The 25,897-nt window shown below is 39.7% G+C and overlaps 1 protein-coding gene across 3 annotated transcripts in view; it reads left to right on the top strand.

Moving 5' to 3' along the window:
- Positions 1–25,897, top strand: part of SOBP (sine oculis binding protein homolog) — a 246,459-nt gene that overhangs the window by 101,225 nt on the left and 119,337 nt on the right. For all 3 annotated transcript variants that reach the window (XM_089664910.1, XM_089664917.1, XM_089664924.1), the window contains one exon: positions 5,001–5,152. In XM_089664910.1, the coding sequence (XP_089521036.1) occupies positions 5,001–5,152 (152 nt within the window). The remainder of the gene's footprint in view (positions 1–5,000; positions 5,153–25,897) is intronic.

Below are 25,897 nucleotides of genomic sequence, written 5' to 3'. Positions count from 1 at the left end.
TGTACTATGTCTGCAGTCCATTGGTTCAGAATATTTTTTTTCTTGTTTTCCTGCTTTAAAACCTAGGTGGGTCTTATGGTCAGGTGCATCTTATGGAGCGAAAAATACAGTAATTAAATTAACCCAGAAGAGTAGAAGTGTTTCAGAATGGAGTGGAGTGTCTGTGAGGGACAGAACTGGTGATATAGAAGATGACTTTATTCTATTGGTAGCACCCGGAGTTGAACTTTAAGGAACTGTACTTTGAGAATCACTAAAGCTCCCTTTGTTGACTTCCTTTTAGAATACAAGTTCATTAATTGTCCCATGTTTTGATAATTTGGGTATCACTGTCCCAAAAGGTAAATGCAAAAAATTAAATTTGAGTAAGGTCAGAACCACTTAAAGCCATTGGATTAGATCAAGAGTCTCCAAACTATGGCCCTCCAGCTGTTGAAGTACTACAAGTCCATTATGTCGCTGCCTCTGGGAATCTAGCCTGTGGCTGTCAGAGTCTTGCAAGGCCTCATGGAACATGCAGTTCCTCAACACCTGGAGGGCTATAGTTTGAAGACCCCTGGTTTAGATCAACATGATAGTCAGGGACCTCTCATGTTCAGAATAAAAGGTTAGCAAAGAGGGCCTACATATTTCTGTCAACACGGGTTCTCTTCAAAACATATAAAATATGAGAAATATATGCATTCAAATTTAAAGCCTTATCACCCCCCACCCCAAAAGAAAATCTAAAATACGTTGAGATACAATACATGCTTAAAGCGGAGTTCTGCCTAAAATAAATAAATAAAAGTTAGCATGTTCAAAAACTGTAGCTGCTGACTTTTAAAATACAGACACTCACCTGTCCCTTGGTCCAGCAGTGTCCTCCACACTGCTGGTTTCACCAGCCGACTTCTGTCCCTGGCATCTTCAGTGTGGGCACCCGGCTGTGAGAGCTTGCGGCTTCACAGCCGGGTGCCCACTGCGCATGCGTGAGAATCACTGCCCTTTGTGAATGGCCCCGTAGTCTTCTGGGACCTGTCACGTATCCCAGAAGACTACAGGAAGGGAGTGGGGAAGGACAACTTTCATTTCCGATCTCCTGGGTGATCGCAGCGGAAGTGGGAGTGGGTACCTGTCAAATTTGGGTACCCGCTCCCCCCCAGCTCCCCAAAGGTACCAATAATGGGGAGTGGGGGACAAAGGCTTAAAATGGAACTTTTCCTTTTGGGTGAAGCTCCACTTTAAGGTTACTTAAAATGAGAAGAACACATTTCCAAGATCCGGAAAACTCTGGGAATCAAGGGGGTTTTAGGTGAAGAGCCTGAATGGAAGAGTCTTCTGCCACCTAACACTTAACGAGTATCTCTCTCTGGATCATTTTCTAAGGTTCTTTGGAATCTACAAAATTCTTGGTTTAAAATGTTCACAACCACTTGTCCTCACATATGTGAGGTAATACTATGGAATTTGGTGCTAAGTGTATCTTCTTTAAAATCTTGATTAATTGAACCCCACAGTAGTTATTTTGAAATGTTATCAGGTAATGAAATAGACTTGAATGAAGATATAGCTTGAAGAGTAGTAGAATAGCTCTCCCAGAATGTGCTATCCTTTCTATAGCTATCCCGCTAATTTTTCAGTTAAAAGCCTGCGTGATCTTCATTCATTTAATTTACAACCTCATTGTTATTAAATTTGTGGAAGTATAATTTCATGAAATGAACAGACTTTTCATTTTTTTTTAAATACAGTTCCACTTGATAGTAAAAATGCGTCATTAATGAGGCTGAAAGTCTGTCATTTGCTGTCTACAGTACCATAATTGTAGCTATATCATACTACTGTCAAGTAATTGTTTCTTACAGTGGCATACCTAGCAAATCTGGCACGCAGGACGATAATTTTTTTAATAATCCCCCCCCCCCACCTCCACAAAAAAAAATTGGAATAAAGAGGTGTGTGTAGTGTACCTTGCAGACTTAAGGTTGTGGCTGAATTGCAGTAACAGTGGGATAAGCTTAAAGCGGAATTCTACCCAAAAGTGGAAGCTCTGCTTATCTGCCTCCTCCTCCCCGTCTCTGCTGCTACATTTGCCACCTTTTCTGGGGGAGGGGTGAGCGGGTACCTGGTTTTGACAGTTTGGCCCCCCTCCTTCTCCCTGCAGCCATCTGGGATATTTCACAGGTCCCAGAGGACTGCGGCCCATTCACAATTCATGCTTAGTCAAGATGGCAGTGCCAGCACCCGACAGCCCATTCACAATTCATGCTTAGTCAAGATGGCAGTCCCGGCACCCGACAGCTGACTGAAGAATCAGCTCGGGGTGAGGACATCGCTGGATCCCTGGACAGGTAAGTGCCCTAATATTAAAAGTCAGCAGCTATAGTATTTGTAGCTGCTGACTTTACCATTTTGGGAGGGGGGGGGGGGTGAAACTGCTTTTTAAACAAAACATACTTTAATTTTTAAGGTTTACATACACTTTAATTATAAATAATTATACATTTGCAGATCTACTTATGAAAAATTATTTTCTCTCCCTTCTTTATTTATTTTGTCAAAGTCTGATTCTTTAGCTTTAGAATTTGTGGTCAAGGTTTAGCTGAAATCTGATTTGCACCTGGTCAGCTGTTTAAATTCAGACATGGAAATGGAATATATTCTTCAGATTTTTTTAACATATAAGAAAGTCCTTTTAACATATATTTTTACATATATTTGTAAATGCATTCCAAAAATGTAGATTTGTATCTTTAAAAACATACAGTATATTTGAAATGTATTTTTAAAAAATATATATTTTGTAATAAAAATGCAGTATATATATATATATATTTATGAAATATATTTTTAAAATATATTTCAAATATATTTTTCTTCCATATGGGACAGGGGTGTGTAACGCAGAGAATGGAGGAAAAAGGTGTGCATTACACAGAGAATGCAAGGCACGGGTATAGGTAGAGTACAGAGTGCAAGGGTTAGAAGTGGGTAACGCAGAAAGTACAGAGGTCCTCAATGTATATTGCACAGAGTGCAGGGGTACGTAACTCAGAGCCCACTGTACAGAATACAACTAAAAAAATACCCCTTCCTCTCAATACAAATCCCAGGCCCAAGCCTATATCCCCCACAGTGTAAATCTCCACTAAAAGCTCTAAATCAATCCTCCCAGTTCACCTAAGTACAAACCTCCCTCACAGCCTAACCCCCAGTACAGACCCCTCTCACCAGTATAGCCCCCTATCCAGCTTAACCCCCAGTAGAAATGCTCTTACAGCGCTGAGCAAACTTTGGCGCTATATAAACACTGTATAATAACCTTCCCAGCCTAACCTTTAGTACAGACCCCCCTTCTAGTCTAACCACCAGTACAGACCCCTCTCCCCAGAACAGACCCTCCTCCCAGCCTAACCCCCAGTAAAGATCCCCCCCAGTATAGACCCTCCCTCCCAGCCTAATCCCTTGTACATACAACTATTCCTCCCCTGAGTATAGACCACCCTTCCAGCCGAACTCCTACTACGGCCCCCCTTCTAGCCTATCCCCCAGTACAGACCTTCATCCTCCAGTACAGGCCTCCCTCCCAGCCTAACCCCCAGTACAGACTCCCCTTTGCCCAATACAGACCATTCCAAGCACAGACCCCCTAGAGTGCAAATCTCCCCCTCAAGCAACTTGATGCAGCAGCATTTTACAGTAAAGGGAGCTTCTCCCCCCAGCTGTGGCATGTGGTTGGAGGCAGAACCTCTCTCTGCTCTGTATAGTAGCTGTCAGACAGGGAAAAGCAGTGCTGTAGTGCTAATACCTTAGGCACTGCAGTGCTGTGTGAAAAAAGAAAAGTCAGGCATCTACAACACCTTCCGAGTGTTGGCACCCGCTGAAAACAACATTCCCTGCACCTCCCTTAATACACCAATGATACCTTCATTCCTTTACCAGATTTTAGTACACTACGTTACCTACCCATTAAGTATTCTCTATACCCATTCTCTACTATATTGTTTTCCCAATCCTCTCTACAAATATTAGTTGTTCCTGAAAGCCTCCTGCCGGTATTGCATCTTCATATGCTCCCCTTTGTATTGTTTGTCTCCATTTGCTGGATTTCCTACAGAGTGTTTCCTAAGTGCTGCAATCACACTCTCCTCCCAATATTGTTTCTTATCCTTGTTTTCCCCTCAGTACTATTTGTACCCTTTGTGCTCATTTTTCTTACAAATCTCATTCTTACATTTGCATTTCTATTCATGTTAATTAAGAATGATTAAACAATAGAAAACAGCACAATGAAGCAAGAAATGTTATTTCTTTTAAATTATATTAGTGGATATTAAAGAAAACATTTTTACATCAATATGGCATAATATGCAGCAAAAATCTATGTATATATAAAATGCAATAACTGTTATGACTGTCTGCCATTACAGTTTTACAGAGACACTCTTTCAAGACAAAGTGACAGACAAAGTCCATTCAGGATAAAACGATGGTGTCTGAAATATCCCCCTACCTAGGACTCAATGGTACTCACCTTGCTCACCTTGAAAGCTCTCCCCTCCCTCTCCCTCTGTTGAAGCTGGCACTAAACACCCCAGTGTTGACTGTTAGGGGGAATGAAGATGTCCCTCCCTCAATTGGCTGCTGGACCCAAGCACCCATCCATTGATAATCACCTTGCCAGTGTTCCCCTGCCACTACTTCTCTGTTTCTCCTTCCAAGTGACAACGCACTGGTCAAGAAGCCAATCAAGGGAGTGAGATCCCCCTTAGCATCTAACACCAGCCAGCACTGGGGATTTTATTGCCAGCTGTGTTAGAGGAAAGAGTGGTGGGGAGGACTTGAAAAGTGAATTTTGGTGAGCCTCCTTGCATATACAGTGTTACTTTCCCATGAATGGGCAAGATGACAGTATCTCTTTAAAATAAATTAGCTGTAATGTTCTTTAGGAAATCAGAGTTGGAATTTAATGCTACCTGATTACCAGAGAAAATGTTAATTATTTTTTTTTCCTACAGAGGAAGATGTGTCAAATGTGCAAATCATGTGTGCCTGGTGCCAGAAAGTAGGGATTAAGCGGTACTCCCTCAGTATGGGAAGTGAGGTGAAAAGCTTTTGCAGTGAGAAGTGCTTTGCAGCATGCAGAAGAGCATACTTCAAGAGAAATAAGGTAAGGCACGGCAGAAACATACATTGCTATAAGCTTTTGCCGATCTGAGCATTTCTGTCACTGCAGTAGGTGTTAAAGAGAAAATCTGTTAAAACTTTGGTTCCCAAGTTTGTTCTCTGGACAGTTTTTCTTTCTTTCTTTTTTTTTTTTATATTTATGAAGCAAGTATTGAAATTTTACAACAGGCCTTATTCTATAAGGTGTTCTGTGGTCCTGCTTTCATTTTTCAGGAATGGCGCCAACTAATGGTACTTTAGGCAGTATATCCTTCTATCCTTCTGGGGATTCTGGCCACCTTAGCTGGCTGTCTGTGTGCTGGGTGACTGGTCTCCTCAATACCCCCCTTTAGCTCTGCAGGGTATGCCTACAAGACGAAGGGTGCCCTGCAGACTCTTCCTTCTGGTACAGTTGGAAACCAAAGAAGCTATGTAATGATACCAGACAGAAAAGAAAACTATGAGGAGAAATGTAAGTTAAAAACGAAAATGAAAAAAGGTCATGTAAAGGATTGGGTAAATCCTTGCAGAATGAAAATGAACACTTGCCTGAAGATGGGTTTTAATGACACTTATGACTTGATATACTGTATGCAGCAGCTCAGATACAATGAACACCCTTCAATTGTGACGACATGATTACTCTAGTGACAAATCACAGCAGGTCTAAACCAAAATGTCATTTGATCATAAAGAATATCTGATAGTAATCAAAATGTACCGTAACTATAAAGTCCTAACCCTTTCATATTGTATTGCTCGATTTAGGCTTAGTATATAGTAGTTACTGTACTATTAAGCGTAAAGTAGACATACTGTATATACCCTATTTATAAAGATTAGAGTGTTGGCTCACCTTTTCAGAAAAAAATGAAAAGGTTAATTAATACTGTACACCCTGCCCTGATTTGAAATCCCTGCTCTTCTCCCTCTTCTTTTTGCAGGGCTTTGAGAATGGATCAAAGCGGTTCTGATATCTCAGCACTGGCACACAGCATTGGATTGCATAGAGCAGTGTTCCTTGTTCCTAGTTCCACACACATACTAAAATGCACATTTTTTTACATGAAACTGCACTTTTCATCAAAGTTTTTTTTTTTTAAAGTGGAAGCCCTGTAGAAATAATTAGTGGCAGTTGCAATTTTGTAATGTCATATAATATTTGCACTACTGCTTTACAAATGTGAGTTAAAAATACAATAAGATTAATTTTAGTGCCCGCAAACACAATATAATACCTGATTTTGAGGTAAAATATAAAAGATGAGGTTGCCTTAAGTAAATGATTACCAAATAAGTCAAGCCTCAGATTTGCATGTGCATAACATGGTAAAAAAGTTACAGTACCCAAAATTGTCTAGAGGCAATGCCTTAAAAGCCTTTAAAGTTCATAAATTTAGCATTTTTTTATAAGCAAAAAGGAGTAAACAAATCAATAGAAGTATAGGACATACGTATTCAAAAATTTACATCATAAAAAAATGTATAATAGACAATCATCCCATACATCCAGGTAGAATAAGTGGTGTAGGAGAATATGAGTAGACCAATGCACCATATTCCCCAAGCTCTCATATGGTGCTGAGCGGTGGAACTGGACAGAGGGACAGTCTGTCCGCCAGTGGTCTATAACACCCTTCAATTTTTATTTGTTTTGGTCAATTCAGAGTAGTGAATTATTGCTCTCACTCCGGTTTGTGAAGCAGTGCCTGATATATTGGGTTATTCATTTATCTCAGAAAACTCCTAATAAATTTAGGAGACAATGCCCCAATTGGATAAAAACAATAACTATGATGAGCAGATTTAAAATTGTGTGTATTTTTAATACAGTAAAATAAAAAAAATGCAAAATGAATTATATCCTTTATAACTATTTAGCGGTATTCTGCAATGATCCACTTAAACTACTGGCACCTGTGGTAATATCTAAATGTATCATACTTGGGATTTTTATGTACATCAGTTGTCCAAACTGTGCATATGTCTACATTATGTCTATGTGGGAATGTTGTTTATATGGATTTGTAAATATTTTTAAATTGTTGTTTATTTTACTATATTTTGCTTTTTTTATTGTTTTTTTTTTTTTAATCTAAATATATTACTAAGACAAAAGGGTTGACATCCCCAGTGTATCATTTAAAGGGTGAAAATAGGCCCTTGATGTTTTCCCTTTGTGCTGTAGAGTCCCTATTCTTCTCCCATGCACTCAATTCCACACTTACCTTGAACCTGTAAGTGCTCAGAACCAAGCATTTTTATGTACAAGTTGTGGCAATAACTTTTTTTTTTTCAAAAAGAACTGTTGGAGGTACCAGATGTATGGGGTTAAATCATCTGATGGTCCTATATTATGAAAATACTTTTTAATTTAGTTTAAAGATTACAATTGAGGACCACTTATGACTCACTGGAGGTCCTAATCAGCCTTTGCAGTCCTGTTAGCATTTTGGTGTCTGCTGGTCAGTTTCTCTGACTGATATGGCTTGACATTTAACACAGGGGGTTTAGTATGATAATGCTACCCAATTGCATGTAAAACACTGATAGTATGTGCAAGCTGTGTATGACTTCAAATACTCAGAGTACTTGATGGAGTAGTATGTGTTGGAAGCCTAAACAGTACTGGGCTGTTAATTCCAGGGGCATCCAAGTCACTATTGCTGACTTCAAGCAATACAACTATACTCTGGGGCTGGCCATAGCCTCAGCCAGCATGTATTTTCAACATGTAGTCTAGGACTTGAGGGTTTCTCCAACAATTGTCCCTGAGAAAATGAAGGTTAAACTTATTTCTCTGCCTGATGTTATTATTTCTGACACAACATCATTGCCTGACCTTTAGGTTACACTCAGTCAGAAAAAGAACCAAGGAAATGTTGCTTCCATTGATGAAGTTAAAGCCCAAGGCCCTGTTAGAGATACTGAGCTGAACACCCGGGCCCTATGGGAGAATAAAGCACTGCATTCCATGCTTGAAAATGGATGTCAACATTATTAAAGGGCACCTAAGCATAGTTTACAACTTGGTTTATATAAATAAGAAAATACAATTTCCAGCTGTAGCATTGTAGAAACATGAGTAAGAAAAATAGTATTTTATGTAGTATACATCTAACAAGAAAGGAAACAGAGCAGGTTGTTATTGTTTGTATACGGCATATAGCAATGTTTATATGATAATGTACTTTTTAAACATTGGTTAAACATTTTAAAATAAATAAAAAAGAATATAGGAACACCAGAAAAGGAACCAGGGTTTTAGTGCCAACAGTGTTTTATGTCTTATAAAGTTGATAAAAGATGCCACTATTTGGCTGGAATACTAGTCTTTAAAAGAGTAGTAGGGGCTTTAAAGAATCAATCCAATGCTGCATCTGTTCCCCACCAGCTTTGCACTGAGAACTGAATGATCGCTCAGTTCTCTCCTGCACTCTGAGCAGAAAGTCGTGACTGTTAGCCACCGGCTCTCTGCTCTGCCCCTCCTGCGCTCACTGGAGTGTTGAGCCTATGGAGGGAGATGGAGCAGTTGGTTTAGGATCTCAGTGGATCATCGAGAGGCTGAGCTACGTGCCGTGTGGATCCTGACCATATGGTATCAGCTCTGTGACTTCAGCTGACAGCAGGCTTTAGCCTTGAAAACAGGTCACAGGAGTGCAGACCGAACTGCACTCCTGTGATCCATAGGAGAAATATAGCCAAAAGCTTTGGCTATACTTCTCGTTTATGACTTCAAATTTCTGTTGTAAGCACAAGTGTAGTTTTGTCTCTATAAACCTGATGAAGAGATGTTGCTGAGAATCCCTCTATTTCCTGGCACCTAAAGATCCTCAGTCACTTACCTGCTTCATATACCTACCTCACTTGTACCATAAGTCCCTCAATGATTTCTCTGTGTGTGCTGAAGAGAGGAAACGAGTTGTGCTGTTTAGTGAATGAGAACTGGATTGGATGGATGGATAGATAGATAGATAGATAGATAGATAGATAGATAGATAGATAGATAGATAGATGACCATAGATTGTACGTCCCTTGAGGGTTAGGGACTGATGTGAATGTATAATATATATGTAAAGTGCTGCGTAAATTGACGGCGCTATGTAAGTACCTGAAATAAATAAATAAAATACATAGATAGATCAGTCATAGCATTTAGATATTTTCATTACATTTTAGTGGTTTAAATTTACCCTTTGAAAGAACAGAAATGGGTATGACTTGGAAAAGTATATGGTGGATTAAAGTGGAACTTCACCCAAAATGGGAAGCTCCATTTTTTTTGCCTTCTTCCTCTTCCACTCCCACTTTTGGACACTTTTCTTTTTATGTGGGGGGGGGGAGTAGCGGGTACCTAGTAGCGGGTACCTGGGGGGGTTGGCAGTTAACTGATCTGATGGATTTTACATTTTTGTGCTTGTCGAGGTAGATAGATAGATAGATAGATAGATAGAGAAAGATAGATGACCTTAGATTGTACACCCCTTGAGGGTTAGGGACTGATGTGAATGTACAATATATATGAAAAGCGCTGCGTAAATTGTCGGCGCTATATAAGTACCTGAAATAAATAAATAAAATACATAGATGGATAGATCAGTCATACCATTTAGATGATTTCATTACATTTTAGTGGTTTAAATTTACCGTTTGAAAACACAAAAATGGGAATGACTTGAAAAAGTAAATGGTGGATTAAAGTGGAATGTCACCCAAAATGGGAAGCTAGTTTTTTTCTCATTTTTGCAGCTGCTCGCTTGTATTTTTTTTTGGGGGGGGGGGGGCAGTTAACTGATCTGATGGATTTTACATTTTTGTGCTTGTCGAGGTAGATAGATAGATAGATAGATAGATAGATAGATAGATAGATAACTAGACTCTTTTTGGCATAATTAAGACAGACTTTACCTCAGCAAGCTTTTGTACTTTTCACTGTGAATAAATATTCATTTTAAGATCTGTATAGTATGCACTTAGCAGGATCATTAACTAGAGTAATTCTACCACTCACACACTTGTGTTATTCTAAAAAGCAGTCTGGCCACTTTATGGTGTGAACAATTACTCTGACATATACCTGCAGCCTTCTGCGCTGGAATTAATGTTAAGCTCTCCAGCTAAATTGACTTTATGTCTAGTTTGTTTCTAATCAGAGAACAAAGTAACATTAATTCTACAGCGACATGCTCACTTGCATTCATTACTGTTGTTTACAATCACTAAAGGCTTGTTATTTGCTGGAATAATGTTTATCTTCAGATTGAATCATCTTAAATTGCTATTTTTCATTTTTAAAAAGCTAAAATGCCTCTGTAATGTGGAAACAGGACTATGATACATAACTTTCAATACCAGTGAATAAAGGCACAGTGAACCTTACATTCCCATTTTTTTGCATGGAAGGGGTAGTGCGGTAACATTTACAAATATTTACACTATATGAAAGCAATACCTGGGCAGTAATATTTCCCATTATTATTTAGTGTTGTTTTATTTTGTCAGACTCTTTTTTTGGCCAAAGATTGACTGAATACAGTTTGATTTAATTGGATTAATAAAAATGATTTAAGCATGTGTAATCAAAGCTTCCGGTCAACATAATCAGCAGATAATGTTTAGAAGAGGCAATGATCTGGATTTTAGCCAACAGGAGGTCAGTTTTGAAAATAAAGAAAAGGCGCATGGCATTTTTTTTTATATGTACAGAATTGTTTTTCACCTTCAGTACAAACTTTGCACGACGTGCACCTTGGTTGATGCAAATAAAAATTGTAAAATCTGAGAATTTGCATCCCTAAAAGGCAGATTTTTTTGTGTAATAATAAGCTTCCTAAAACACAAATTATGTATACTTTATTTAGAGAGTGGTACTGTCTGCCTGTCTGTGGTCAGGGAACATGTAACACATTCTGCCTTCTTCGTTCTCTACACCAGAATGCTGTCCCGATTCTGGCATTAGCAGTGAAAGCCAACAGTAAATTCAAATCCTCATACCCCAGGACCCAAACAAATGCATACATGAATCAAGGACAGTCCTTCTAAGCTTGCTTGCTAACAGTGGCTCTATGCCAGTGCTTCACTCCCTTAATTGCCACAAGTTCCTGAACAACTACAATCAATTTTATTAAGACGTTGACCTGACAAAGCCCAAAAGAGCAAAACAGCATGACGTTAAAATGGGATTCTGCATCTTTTTTTAATGGCTAATGCATGCATACTTGAAAATGTATCCTTCTTACAAACCTAGGTGATATCATATGTAGAAAAATAGAAATAAAGAATTAGAAATGCTGAGAATATAGACCATGTAGAATAGTAATGGGTATACTGAATCTGGTCTCCTAATGCTAATGTGGGGTTGATTTACTGATACTGGAGAGTACACAGTCTGGTGCAGTTGCACATAGTAGTCAATCAGCTTCTAACTTCAGCTTGTTCAATTAAGCTTTCACAAAAAAAAACCCTGAAAACTTCTATGCAGAGCTGCACCACATTTTGCACTTTACAGCTTTAGTAAATAAACTCCATGGCATCGATTTGCTCACAAAAACAGTTCTGTACTCCACTTTAAATAAATCCTTAGAGATTGGAAAAAAAATTATAATAAAAAAATTAAAGAGAATAGTTTATTGCAGAACTGATATATTCATTCATCAATAGTATCAATTGTTATGTCACAACAGTGGTTTATTGTAATAAAGATGTCACATACTATTTTTGCTATAACAAATCTTTTATCATCATGCTATGCCAAATAAAGCTAGCTGGTCCTTTCAATGACCAGGATGGACTTGACTCTTCTTGGCAGATGTAGCTGTTTCTGAATGTACGCTTCCATTATTTGCTGTATCAGTAAAACTGTTATTTTATTTTATATTCACACAATATTCAACAGGGGTTTGATTATACTAACCTATTTCTTTGACTACAGACAACAGTTGTGAACCTGAATTATACTGTACCTGCCTGATGTAGAATGTGCTGTTTATTTATATCCCAGTTATACCACTCTGCTCCTTCTCATTTTTCAAACAAGGGTGAAATCACATCTCCTGCTAATGCATGTTCTAGTCTGTGAGACCCAACAACAATTTAGGATCAAGTTGCGAGCATATCTACAACTGCTGCTGTCGTGGACATTGTGGTCAGTTTAGCTGGAAATTTTTTCCTGTTAGTTCAGAGGTAACTTATTCTGAAACTGAATGAATAACAACATATTAATTCTGAAGTTTACAAAAGTGCTTATCATATTATGACTATTACATTATTTAAGTAACAATGAATTTCCGAATCAATTTTAGTATACATGGCATACATGTTTTTAAGAAATAATATAGAAAAAATCCAGGCTACTTTTCAGGAGGATAACAATAATGAACCAATATATCTGGGTTCTGTCCAATAATATCCAGTATTGTATTAGTGTTACTACTTATAGCATTGGAACAAACTATGGTTGCCTTCTGGACAACAACAAGCTGGTTATCCATTTCTTGAATGGGTGACAAGGGAATATTGGATGATATTGCCAGCACTTTTACACTGTCGTGTCCACAGCCTTGAAACTAGCCTGTTCCTTGCTATATTAAACTAGAACTAAGTGACGGTACTTTTCCATGTCCCTACTGTATAAGTGCCTTGTAATGAGCTACAAGTACAGGAGTAAACCTGTACGGAGAAAATAAGTAGGCTACCATTACTGAGCTCTAAAATACCTCTTGGCTGTTATGTTGATCAAAGGCTTCAATACTTACCTGAAGAAATATGTAGAATATTATAGCTCAGGTGTCTTCTTTGTTTCTGATAGGACTTTCCAAACATTAAATAGTGTTGATATAGCGTGACTTTACAGAAACAAGTAGGAATATTGATCCAGGTCAAGGGAGGATTTAGAGCAGTGTTTTCCAAATCGTTGGGAACCCTACAACATAGGTATGTCATATATGCACAAGTGAAGTAATTAGTGTATTAGCAATTTAATTTATTTATTTGTGTGGACATGCTCCCAGCATGAAACTTGAGGACAGATTTGGGAAACTTAAGCTGGCCATACATGGATCAAAATTTGCCTGGTTCAGCGGGGACTAACCAAGCGTTGGTCCATGTAAGGGCTAGCCTGTTGGGATTTGTCTGAACAATAAGTGCTGCCAGCTATAGCCGGCAACACTGATTATTGTATCCTGCCAGCCGGGAAGGCTCTATACCAGCAGAATGCAATAAGGGAATGGGGGAATTGGATTTTTTTTTTCATTCAATCCACTGGTTGAATGCAAAAAAAAATGAATCGTGTATGACCTGCCTTAAGATTCTAATTTTCTGCTTTCAGAAATGTAATACACTGCTCAAAAAAATACATTTTTTAATCAGAGTATAGCATCAAGTCAATTAAACTCCTGGGATATTGATCTGGTCAGTTAAGTAGCAGCGGGGGTTGTTAATCAGTTTCAGCTGCTTTGCTGTTAATGAAATTAAGAACAGGTACACTAGATGGGCAACAATCAGACGACCCCCAAAACAGGAATGGTTTTACAGGTGGAGGCCACTGAAATTTTTTTGCTTACTCATTGTCACGTACCTTGGTAGTGAGCCTGACGTGAAGAGGCAGACCTCTCGTACAACCCCGGCTCGAGAACCGCTGAGAGTGAGACAGCAGTCGCAGGAGCGTAGTGGGGTAAGAGGGCCTGGGATCCGTCCGATGAAGTAGCTGGACTGGTGAGGAGCACAGCAGGATGGATCCGTGCAGGTTGATGGATGCGGATGCACTGAGAGGTGAATAGCAGAGTCAGACGAGCCGGGTTTGGTAACGGATGAGGCAGAGCAGACCAGAGCAGCAGGCAGCAGGATAGTCGGGTCACAGGCCAGGTTCAGCAGCAGGAGGTCAAATGATCAGGAGCAGGCAGAAGAATAATCCAGAGACAAGCCAGGGGTCAGGGCAGGAGATGGTCAACAGTAGTCAGGAGCAGGCTGGGTTCGGCAACAGGAAACAACACAGAATCAGGAAGCACAGGCAAGGGAAATAAGACCATACGGCAATTTGGATACTGCAATGGCCAGTTTAAATAGCCCGCTCGGCGCCGTCATTGGTGACAGGCGCGCACCCGCGAGCGCGAGTGCGCATGCGCGGCCGCGAGTGTCGCCACGCACGCCTCTTTCCTAGTGCCTGCACGCCTGTTCGCCTCGTCGGGATCCCGCGCATGCACAGATTCATGCGCCACGGCGATCCTCTCATTCCCTGACACTCATCTTTTCTGACTGTTTTTCACTAGTTTTGCATTTGGCTAGGGTCAGTGTTACTACTGGTAGCATGAGGCAATACCTGGACCCTACAGAGGTTGCACAGGCAGTCCAACTCCTCCAGGATGGCACATCAATACGTACCATTGCCAGAAGGTTTGCTGTGTCTCCAGTACAGTCTCAAGAGCATGGAGGAGATTCCAGGAGACAGGCAGTTACTCTAGGAGAGATGGACAGGCCCATAGAAGGTCCTTAACACATCGGCAGGACTGGTATCTGCTTCTTTGTGCAAGGATGAACACTGCCAGAGCCCTACAAATTGACATCCAGCAGGCCACTGGTATGAATGTGTCTGACCAAACAATCAGAAACAGACTTCATGAGGGTGGCCTGAGGGCCCGACGTCCTCTAGTGGGCCCTATTCTCACTGCCCAGCACCATAGAGCTCGGTTGGCATTTTCCATTGAACACCAGAATTGGCAGGTCCACCACTGGCACCCTATGCTTTTCAGTGATGAGAGCAGATTCACCATGAGCACATGTGACAGACATGAAAGTGTCTGGAGAAGCCGTGGAGAACATTATGCTGCCTGTAATATTGTTCAGCATGGTTGGTGGGTCAGTGATGGTCTGGGGAGGCATATCCACGGAGGGACGCACAGACCTCTACAGGGTAGACAATGGCACCATTAGGTATCGAGATGAAATCTTTGGACCCATTGTCAGACCCTACGCTGGTGCATTGGCTGGATTCCTCCTGGTGTACGACAATGCCTGGCCTCATGTGGCGAGAGTATGCAGGCAGTTCCTGGAGGATGAAGGAATTGATACCATTGAATGGCCCCCGTGCTCGCCTGACATAAATCCAATATGGGATATCATGTTTTGGTCCATCTGACGACGTCAGATTGCACCTCAGACTGTCCAGGAGCTCAGTGATACCCTGGTCCAGATCTGGGAGGAAATACCCCAGGACACCACCTGTCATCTCATTAGGAGTATGCCCCAATGTTGTCAGGCATGCATACAAGCACATGTGGGCCATAAGAACTACTGAGTACCATTTTGAGTTGCTACAATGAAGTTTCAGCAAAATGGACTAGCCTGCTGCATCATTTTTTCATTTTGATTTCCGGGTTGTCTTTGAATTCAGTCTTCTGTAGGTTGATAATTTTCATTTTCATCAAACGATGAAAATACATTCCTAACACGTTACCCAGTCCATATCAGTATAGATATCCAGCATGATGTTTTTCCCCAATGAGATCTGATGTGTTTTTTTGAGCAGTGTACATATATTGCATCTGTGTAACTACTTTAAAAATATGCAATATTGTAGCTCACTACTGTGTAAAGAATAAATTCTGCACATTTTCTGACTGCTGTCACCAAGATATTACTGTTGGTGAATAGAGACAACACAGCGTATGTGAAGATCTCTATAGCATTTCTCTTTACTTGGGTTTTCTTGAGTTAAACCCCTTGAGGAATTCAGCATATTAGAATGTTCTGTGGAAGCCATGTGCTGCTGCTATGTGTCGTGTGAGAAATGGCAAATCTGATGTGCAAAATGCCTCTTCTGTGATAGAAACAAGATCAAAGAATTATTTGTTGCTGATCACTGTTTATTAATTTACTGGCTATTATTAAAGCATTTGCTGCCTTTTAAATATTACTATGTTTCAATTTCCTTAATGTAAGATCCTTATTATAGCTCAATAAAACAACCATCCATTTCATAGGTTTCAGATGACCATTGTATGCAAAAGCAAGTAAAATGCACTAAAATACTAATACAAATGTGTAATGTGCATTCAGGCTTGATCGTCCCTCATAGAATTTTGTGTAAAGCAGGACTGCATGCAGATATAAAAGACCTTCAGTTATGTATTTATATAGCCATCCTTAAAGTGTAACTAAACCCAAAAAATTAATATATTGCAGCTTACCAGTCCTTAGGTGTGATGGCTGCCTTAGTTTGCTTTTTTCCCCAGGTTTTTTTCCTTCTGGTGATGCTTTTATTGTCTTCTGGTGGTCCTGCATGTAACACACTTCCCAGGGAGATAACATTCAACATATTTTATCTGTGGAGGAGTAGCATTGTAACTCTAAGCTATTTCAGCTGGTGTGTAGAGGTAGAATGTTGGGCAAGAGATAACCATGGACATGTAATAAAATTATAACTACATAATTTTCCCAGAGTGCATGCAATTTACTTTATAATGATACTGCTATATGTTGGGTATTTTGTTGGGTTTATGACACCATTATGACATCAGGGGTCAGGAGGGATCTTTTTTTGTGATTTCTGACTGGTGGATGTTATCCTTAAATAGCTGTCTTATGCACTTTGCATCTTGCACATACCTGACAAAGGAGTCCTGCGTGGCCCAAATTAGTTGCACAATCTGCACTGTAATGTGATCTCTTTAATAAAAACTTGGATTTCATAACAAAGATCTGTGGTGTGCTGGCGACATACTTCCTCTACATTTTATACTGTTTAACCACTTGTTATTCGCTACAACACCCTGCCCAGGCACTTTCCAGTAGGGAGTGTGATGGACATATCAAAAGTCAGCCTAGGTTATTCTCGTAACTAGAAATACAAACACCTCCTCATCTCCATTATATAGAGCAGTCATTCTCAACCAAGGTTCCATGGAACCTTAGGGTTCCTCAAGGGTTGGTTAAGAGTTCCTTGAGCTGTGGCTAACTGACCTCCCATCTAATGGTGCCTGCATAGTTCCAGGTCGAACGCCACTTGGCAGAACCAGTGGCATGACTGCAAGGGTGTCATTCTGGGCACATATGCGTTCTTCCCACTTCCCACAACCAATCTAAGTGGCATTTTCCCAATGGGCTAATCTTACCAGGGGTTCCCTGAGATATGAAAATTATCTCAAGGGTTCCTCTAGGGTAAAAACTGATATAGAGAAAAGGGCAGCTTGTAGTTCACAGAAGGTAGCTGGGAAGAGAAATAACATTGTCTGAGATTTCAGGTTAGTACACAGGAAGTTCCACGTAGGACTTAAGAGTTCTGGCAGCATCAACAAGTTTTTTTCTGAAAGGCTGCAATATATAAATGTATTTGTTCTTGGGTTTCCATATACTATAATTATATTTCTACCTATTCCTTCAGCATGTAGTATTGGTCTGTATTTCTAAATAGTAACTCAGCTACCTGGATTGCAAGAGGATAGCATGGCACTGTAAACTAGTTCAGACTATATTGCATCCCACAGCGCTGTCAGTATCACAACAGGAACTTGCTTACCAGTGAAGGGAGCTCAGATATGATACCATCAGGCAACTGTTGTTATTTCTTGCCTTTAATGTTGGGATGGGTTGGTGACCTAGTTGTGTGGCTTAACTGCAGTGAAGAAGTGACATCACAAAATTGAATATGTTGTCTGTAAGGGTGCCTGTACCACAAGACTGGCCAAATACAATTACATATAAGACAGATCACACATAAGTATTTCATATATGAATGTAGCTGTTTTCCATCAGTACCACTTTAATGTCAAATATCTTGCTACAGCAGTACTGTGATCAGTGCATTGTAGTGAGGCCTCGCTGTTTGCTGTAGACTATTATGCTGTGTTCTGGTTAAAGCAAGATGTTTTTGATAACATAGATTTGTTTCTTCTCCATATTAAATAATCATGACTGAATAAACACTAGCGCATAGAGTTTATGAAATCTGCTGATGTTTTTGACATTTGTTAATGGAAAACTGTCAGAATTTATAGGTTGAATGTTTTCCTCCATTTGTTTGAACATATTTTATTAGCATTTTTGCCCATTTGCCAGTTTTACATTTCATTCGAAGTATGATCTCTTATCACTTCAATGTGAGATGAATTCTGATGGTAGAAAAATGCATTAAAATGCATTGTAGTCCGTTTGGTGCTTGTATCACTGGTCGAACTAAGGACTGTTATGGCTTTCTTTAGATGCTGCTTTATATATATATATATACATATATATATATATATACATGTATATATATCAGTAAATTCCCTTTTGAAAGATAGTAAAATGTTGGACTTGTGTATATGCAGTAGTCCTGTAATATAGGGGTTATGTCTGTTACAATAAGGTAGTAAATGTTTTAGTACTGAAGATAGTAGAATACCTCTAACACACCCTGGGGTGCCTTCAGGTTTTTTCAGGGGTGCCTTGACATATGCCAAAAAATTGCCCAAAAATTGTATATAAGTCAGCGTTTGGATCAAGCCTACCTTTTAGTTACACAAAGTGAAAAGTTTTCTTGTACATCATTGCAGCCTTTTAGCTGCTGGCGTCTTAACAACCAATGACATCATGGGTTGATAAGGAGGACGTCAGGTACCTACACAGCATCCTTATTTGCCCCTCCCCTGCTCCTCTCCATCAGCACTGGGGTCACATTAGCTAAGTGATAGAGAGAAACTGAGGGAGAAGGGAAACACTGGAATACTAGTCAGTACCAGTGTGCAAAGGTGTATTTGCTTTGGGAGAGTAAATCATCTCTAACGTTGGGTGTCCTATGTGTGTGGATGTTGCTGCGTTGTGTAAAATTATTAGTTTCAATTTTTACATTTTAGAATGGTGTGCAGAATTTTAAAGGGTGCCTTGACTGAAAAAATGTTGAGAAACACTGGTCTAACCAGTGTACCTTTGAAGACCTGCAGTGGTGACAGTTGATAAGACTGGTGTATCAGCTGAGAAGAATGATTCTTTTATGTAACTTAAGGGTAAATGATCATTTAACCTCAAACCTTATGATTACAACACATGCTTTTTCATCAGAGGTTACTTATAAATCTTTTCAGTTAATAGGATATTAAAAACACAAAAACAACTTATTTTAGTGATCCTGTCAGGGGGTGCTACACAGGGCTTTTTTTCATCAGGAACGTGGGGGAACACAGTTCCTGCACCTCCAGCATTGGATGTACGTAATGACAAGGGGTAATGAGGTGTACTGGAGGATCTATAGTTTCTAGGGTGTCAATTGTGGCTTGCCTGGATCTACCGCTGAGTGAGGGCTCTATTGTTGTTGGCTGCTGGAGGGTCTATTGATGTTGGCTGCTGGGAGATCTATTGTTGCTGGTGTAGGTCTATTGATGTTGTGGTGGATCTATTGTTGCTGGGGAGGTATTTTGTTGCAGGGGGTGTCTTCTGTTGCGGGGGGGTCTATTGCTGAAAGGGGGGTGTATTGTTGCTCGTTGCAGGGAATCTATTATCATTAACAAATTTCATACACTTTATTTAGCACCACAAAAATGATACTTGGTTCTGTATTCTCTAAAAGGGCGGTACTGGTAGGTGGATAGAGGGTGGAACCAAATGACAGTGCATGAAGGTGGGTACAGGGTGGAGTCAAGGAGTGACTCAAAAGGGGGAGTTTCTGCACTTATTCTCTGCGAAAAAAGCCCTGGTGCTACATAACAGTAGATTTTAACACAGTTTAGTATATGCTTGCAATAAATCACCCAAATCTTCTAGATAAAGTAAAAGCAACATTTACTAAACATAATAAAACATATCTTGTATATGTTTCTTTTCATATGTTTCATAAATGTATTAATTACAAAAGTATATTCATGTCGGATAAGGACCTTTACGATCAAATGTTTTATTGCAGAGGTTGCTACCTTGCTGTTTTGTTTTAAAACCAACCAATGTCAGCTACTGTCCAGCTTGTCTCCGTCTTGGGTATTGTGGTTTTATATAAATTCCAGTTCAAACAAAGGCTTTATATGCAGTGTTGTAAACCTTTCAAAATGTCCCCTGTTGGGAGACTGCCATTTCCATATTGAGGTCCTTTACCAGTTACACCTGCTAACCAAGTCCAGATGGCTCAAAAACAGGTCCCTTCTCTAATGCATTCCTCTGTCTGCAGATCAAGTTTAAATTAGTTTTAATGCTGTGCGCTGATTAAACAGTGAACTTGCCAGAGTTAGCAAAAGTATTTCACTAAAGAGACCTAAGCAAGCCATAAATGATTTGATTTGGTTGCAGGAAAGAAAATTGCTTGATTCCCCGATCAACATAGTCAGTGTTTATGAGGGAATTCCTCCTGCAGAACTATTATGTTCTGCTGGTGGGGAGCCTTCCTGGTTGGCCAAACACCATGATTACTGTTAGTGGCTATAGGCACCAGTAGTAATGGCATGTAAAGAATCCAACAGGCTGGTTGTACTCAAGTCAATCAATGGATCGACTTAGGTACTACCAACCTGCCCACTGATGGATTGCATCTCAGCTGGTCCTTGTTGAACCGGCCAAGATTCGATCCATCTATGGCTGGCTTTAGTTACATGTACCTGTAAATCAAACAGGATGCCACCAAGGGTCCTTAATCAAAGCACATCATCCACCCCATTGTTTCACTGGTATTAAGGACCCCTGGTAGCATTATGTTTGATTTGCGCATACATGTAACAAAGTCTTAGTGCAAGAACTTTCCTTTTCCAACAGGTACACTGTTTAATCAGCACTAAGCATGAAAATAATGCCAACTTGATATGCAGGCAAGGGAGTGCATTAGAGGTGGGACTCATTCCCAAGCCACCTGGACCTAGGAGCAGGGCAGGGGACATAGAAGCCAAACACTGCTAGAAACATTAGAATGCTGTGCCATGGCTGGTATAAAATTAAGGGATGTGTCACTAAAATTAGGTCTAACATGGGAAATCAAGTTCACAATGTAAACCTCAAATAGGTAAACCCTGTGCATCAATCCAGTTCATCCATATTTTATCAAACTTTTTCAGACAGCTAGCATAGGTGAGTTGGTATTGGGGTAGAACCCCATTGATTGCTACCTTCCAATTATGTACTGTGGACAGGGAAGGTGATTACCATTTCAGGAGGATTTCCCTCCTTGCATAAAAGGCGGAGTAAAAAATAAACAGTCTCAGCTATTGGAAAGCCTTGATAGTATCTCTTATTCTAAGCAGAAAAACAAGTGGATCAGTCAGCAAAGATAGCTCCCCTACTGTGTTCATGGTATCAACTATCCTCTTCCATTAGCTTTGGAGTTTCTTGTCACATGTTTACTTGAAGCGGACAAAGTTTTACATTATTTTGTGGTTAACTGGAACTTTGTGCACAGTGCTCTGCACTGATTATCACCATCACTAAGCAAGAGATTGATCAGCATATAGATTCTTGTATATACTGAAGATATACTATATAACTCCATTAGGCGATAAACTGAACTGAATTGTTTCTGCACATCATCAAGTCTTTAGGAGAGAAATCACTGATATAACTTAAAAAGATGTCAACACAAAAATTAATATGAGTGAAATTTTCCCTTCTTGTCCTTGTGACAACATTGTCACTAGAAGAGGAATAAAAGACCAACAAGACACGTAAGCAGCAATGAAAACCTGGCAAAGGTTCTAACAATTTCACACAGTATCCAATGTGCAAAAAAAGTTGGAGTTGCACTATAATATTTTTTCAGTTTTATATTTAGACTAGATTGGAGTTTTTACGTTTGCCTAGAATTTTTTGTATTAACCGACATGTTGAAGTGTAGCACATTGGCCTCTTATCTGCAATATGGTGCCCTTTGCACTTTATAGCTTACAGTCATGGCCGAAATTGTTGGCACCCTTGATATTTCTCCAGGAAATCATGTATTTCTCACGAAACGTATTGCATTAACACATGTTTTGCTATACACATGTTTATTCCCTTTGTGTGTATTGGGACAAAACAAAAAAAGGGAGGAAAGAAAGCAAATTCGACATAATGTCACACAAACCTCCAAAAATGGGCTGGACAAAAGTATTGGCACCCTTTCACAACTGCGGATAAATAAGAATGTTACAAGCATGTGATGCTCCTGTAAACTCACCTGGGGCAAGTAACAGGTGTGGGCAATATAGAAATCACACCTGAAAGCAGATAAAAAGGAGAGACGTTCACTTAACCTTTGCATTGTGTGTCTGTCTGTGCCACACTAAGCATGGACAACAGAAAGAGGAGACGAGAACTGTCTGAGGACCTGAGAACCAAAATTGTGGCAAAATATCAACAATCTCAAGGTTACAAGTCCATCTCCAGAGAACTAGATTTGCCTTTGTCCACAGTGCGCAACATTATCAAGAAGTTTGCAACCCATGGCACTGTAGCTAATCTCCCTGGTCGTGGACGGATGAGGAAAATTGATGAAAGATTGCAACGCAGAATAGTCCGGATGGTGGATAAGCAGCCCCAAACATGTTCCAAAGACATTCAAGCTGTCCTGCAGGCTCAGGGAGCATCAGTGTCAGCGCGAACTATCCGTCGACATTTAAATGAAATGAAACGCTATGGCAGGAGACCCAGGAGGACCCCACTGCTGACACAGAGACATAAAAAAGCAAGACTACAGTTTGCCAAAATGTACTTGAGTAAGCCAAAAGCCTTCTGGGAAAACGTCTTGTGGACAGATGAGACCAAGATAGAGCTTTTCGGTAAAGCACATCATTCTACTGTTTACCGAAAACGGAATGAGGCCTACAAAGAACAAAACACAGTACCTACGGTAAAATATGGTGGAGGTTCAATGATGTTTTGGGGTTGTTTTGCTGCCTCTGGCACTGGGTGCCTTGACTGTGTGCAAGGCATCATGAAATCTGAGGATTACCAAAGGATTTTGGGTCGCACTGTAGGGCCCAGTGTCAGAAAGCTGGGTTTGCGTCCAAGATCCTGGGTCTTCCAGCAGGACAATGACCCCAAACATACGTCAAAAAGCACTCAGAAATGGATGGCAAAGAAGCGCTGGAGAGTTCTGAAGTGGCCAGCAATGAGCCCAGATCTAAATCCCATTGAACACCTGTGGAGAGATCTTAAAATTGCTGTTGGGAAAAGGTGTCCTTCCAATAAGAGAGACCTGGAGCTGTTTGCAAAGGAAGAGTGGTCCAAAATTCCGGGTGAGAGGTGTCAGAAGCTTATTGATGGTTATAGGAAGCGACTGATTTCAGTTATGTTTTCCAAAGGGTGTGCAACCAAATATTAAGTTAAGGGTGCCAATACTTTTGTCCAGCCCATTTTTGGGGTTTTGTGTGACATTATGTCATATTTGCTTTTCTGCCTCTGTTTTATATTTGTTCCAATACATACAAAGGGAATAAACATGTGTATAGCAAAACATGTGTTAATGCAATACCTTTTTTGTGTGAAATACTTGATTTTCAGGAAAAATATCAAGGGTGCCAACAATTTCGGCCATGACTGTATCTGTCAATACAGATAATCTCGTAAACCATGCTACTGTTATCTCTACCTATCAATAGATATAATACACTAATCAATGATACTGTTATACTGGTAAAATGCTGGAACAAATTGATTCTGAAATAATAGTATATTTGCAACTTTAAAAAAGACACTTCAGTAAAAGTGCATAAACAATAGAAAATCTCTCCATCTTGTAGTGATCCTCCACCCCTCCCACCAGCAGCCTCATACCCCTTTGAACATCATCTTACATTCACCTCTTTGTCATGATTTTGCAATAAAATGAGTGTGTCAGCAAGTGCAGCTAAACAGTCTGTGCAGTCTGTGGAGGCAAACAATTCCTGCTACTCCCTCAAGTTATTATTAATTATATAGCAAGTACACCAATCCTCTGCTTTCCTTACCTCCACTGACAGCAAGTATACATTATAGGCCAAGTCATATGCATAGTGATACAACTAAAACTGTTGTGCAGTGTACAAAATACGTAACTAGTGTGCAGTGTGAAACATAAAAACATAATAAATCTAACTAGAACAGTCATTTCTGCCTTAAGCCCTGGTTCACAGTGATGCGGTGCAGAATTTTCAGTGTGAATTCCGCTCCGCATCAGAATTGCATGTGAACCGCTGCAGGTGTGTATGTTAAGTTAACAACACCCTGAAAGCAGTCCTCAAAATACGGTGTGATGTGCAGAATCAAATTGCCTAGGTGTGAATACCCATGCGGACCAAAAGAAAGGTCCTGCACCTTTGTGGTGTGAGTGTGGTGTGATTAGAGCCATGCAAAATGTATGGCTCCAATCGCACCGCACACAAATCACATGTGATTTCCACAGGAATGCGGTGCGGTTCCTGTATGAATCACATGCGATATACCGCACCGCATATATGTGAACCCAGGCTCATGGGGAAAATATCACATTCATAGTCAGGACAGAGAGAAAAACACTAGGGCTCAGCATTTATAAACTATATTGAGCATGGAAAGTGGGCAGCCGTCATGTTGGTGGGGTGTAGCTAGGGTGGGATAACAATATATAGCAACCCATTACCTGTGTTTCTACCAAACAATATCAGCCATTGTGAATGTTGTCCTTACTGATGCAGATTTCAGATTCCAAGTCACATCCAAACCCGTTACATTACTCCATACAAATTTCCACCACAGAATATTCATATAACAGAAAGCACATCCGTTGATCTTGTAACTCCTGTCTTCCATCCAGATATTAATGTATGGGATTGGAATGTTAAGTGATAATAGCAGGCTTCACATCCGCCAATAGGCACTTCTACAGAAGAGATGCCTATAGAAAATTCAGCCCTAACTATATTTATTGTCAATCACACATTTACTGTTGTTTTTCTAGTATTAAATAAAAGCCACTGCGTTAGACAAGTAGCACAGTTTGGCATCAATTTTATATTAAACACAGCCATTCTGTTTTTCATAAATTTCCACCTCCCGCAACACAGTGATGAAAAAGATGGAATGATTATGACAAGATAATTTCCGGAAGCAAAGCACGGTATTATACAAAAGAAAAATTATAACTATGGCAAATGTGAGAATTTAAATAGACTGAACTATGTTCCAAAAAGTCTGGTGTTATATTACACAAGAAATTCAACTTCAGTATGAGTTTAGCATAAACTGACACCAGCAATTTCTTAGATTTTCATTTTCCAGAACCGTATATAACAAAAACTTTTATATCATTAAATGTATCCCGTAGCTTGCTTCAGTTCCATATCTTTTTGATGACATGGGACATTTCAAAATTTTGCACAGGGAATAATGATCTTCACAGAATATACTTAGAGTAGGGCAAATGAGTTGACAGTAAACGTCTGAGGCTGTAGATATCAGTGATGCAATGATCTGGGGCACATTCAGGTTCCTTCTGATTTTTCTCATATATACATTGTAGGCCAATAAAAGTACTGTATATGTAAATGCGTTCAAAAGTAATTTTTTTAAATGTTTACTTTATCATTCAATAAATAGTACTTTGTGATCCTGCCATTAAAATGGTTCCTCAGTCATACTGGAAAAATTAAAAGTCAGTAGCTACAAACAAAACAAAATTATTGCCCCATATATCTTTGTGATAACCATAGGGCTTATATGCCATGTAATTTTAAACCAGATTTGCTAAGGTGCAATTATCCCACCCAAACCAAAGACATACTATATGTGAGCAAGTTAAACAGCCTCCAACACATGTGGATAAAAATAATGCAGTTGTATTGTTTCAAAAAATTCTAAGCCTCCATTCAGACT

This window comes from Staurois parvus, unplaced genomic scaffold, assembly GCF_062004578.1.
Source record: "Staurois parvus isolate SC_StPar_1 unplaced genomic scaffold, SC_StPar_1.0 ptg000048l, whole genome shotgun sequence".
NCBI classification, from domain to species: domain Eukaryota; kingdom Metazoa; phylum Chordata; class Amphibia; order Anura; family Ranidae; genus Staurois; species Staurois parvus.
The sequence above is the reverse complement of the archived record's forward strand: the minus strand, read 5'-3'. Positions and strand labels throughout refer to the sequence as shown.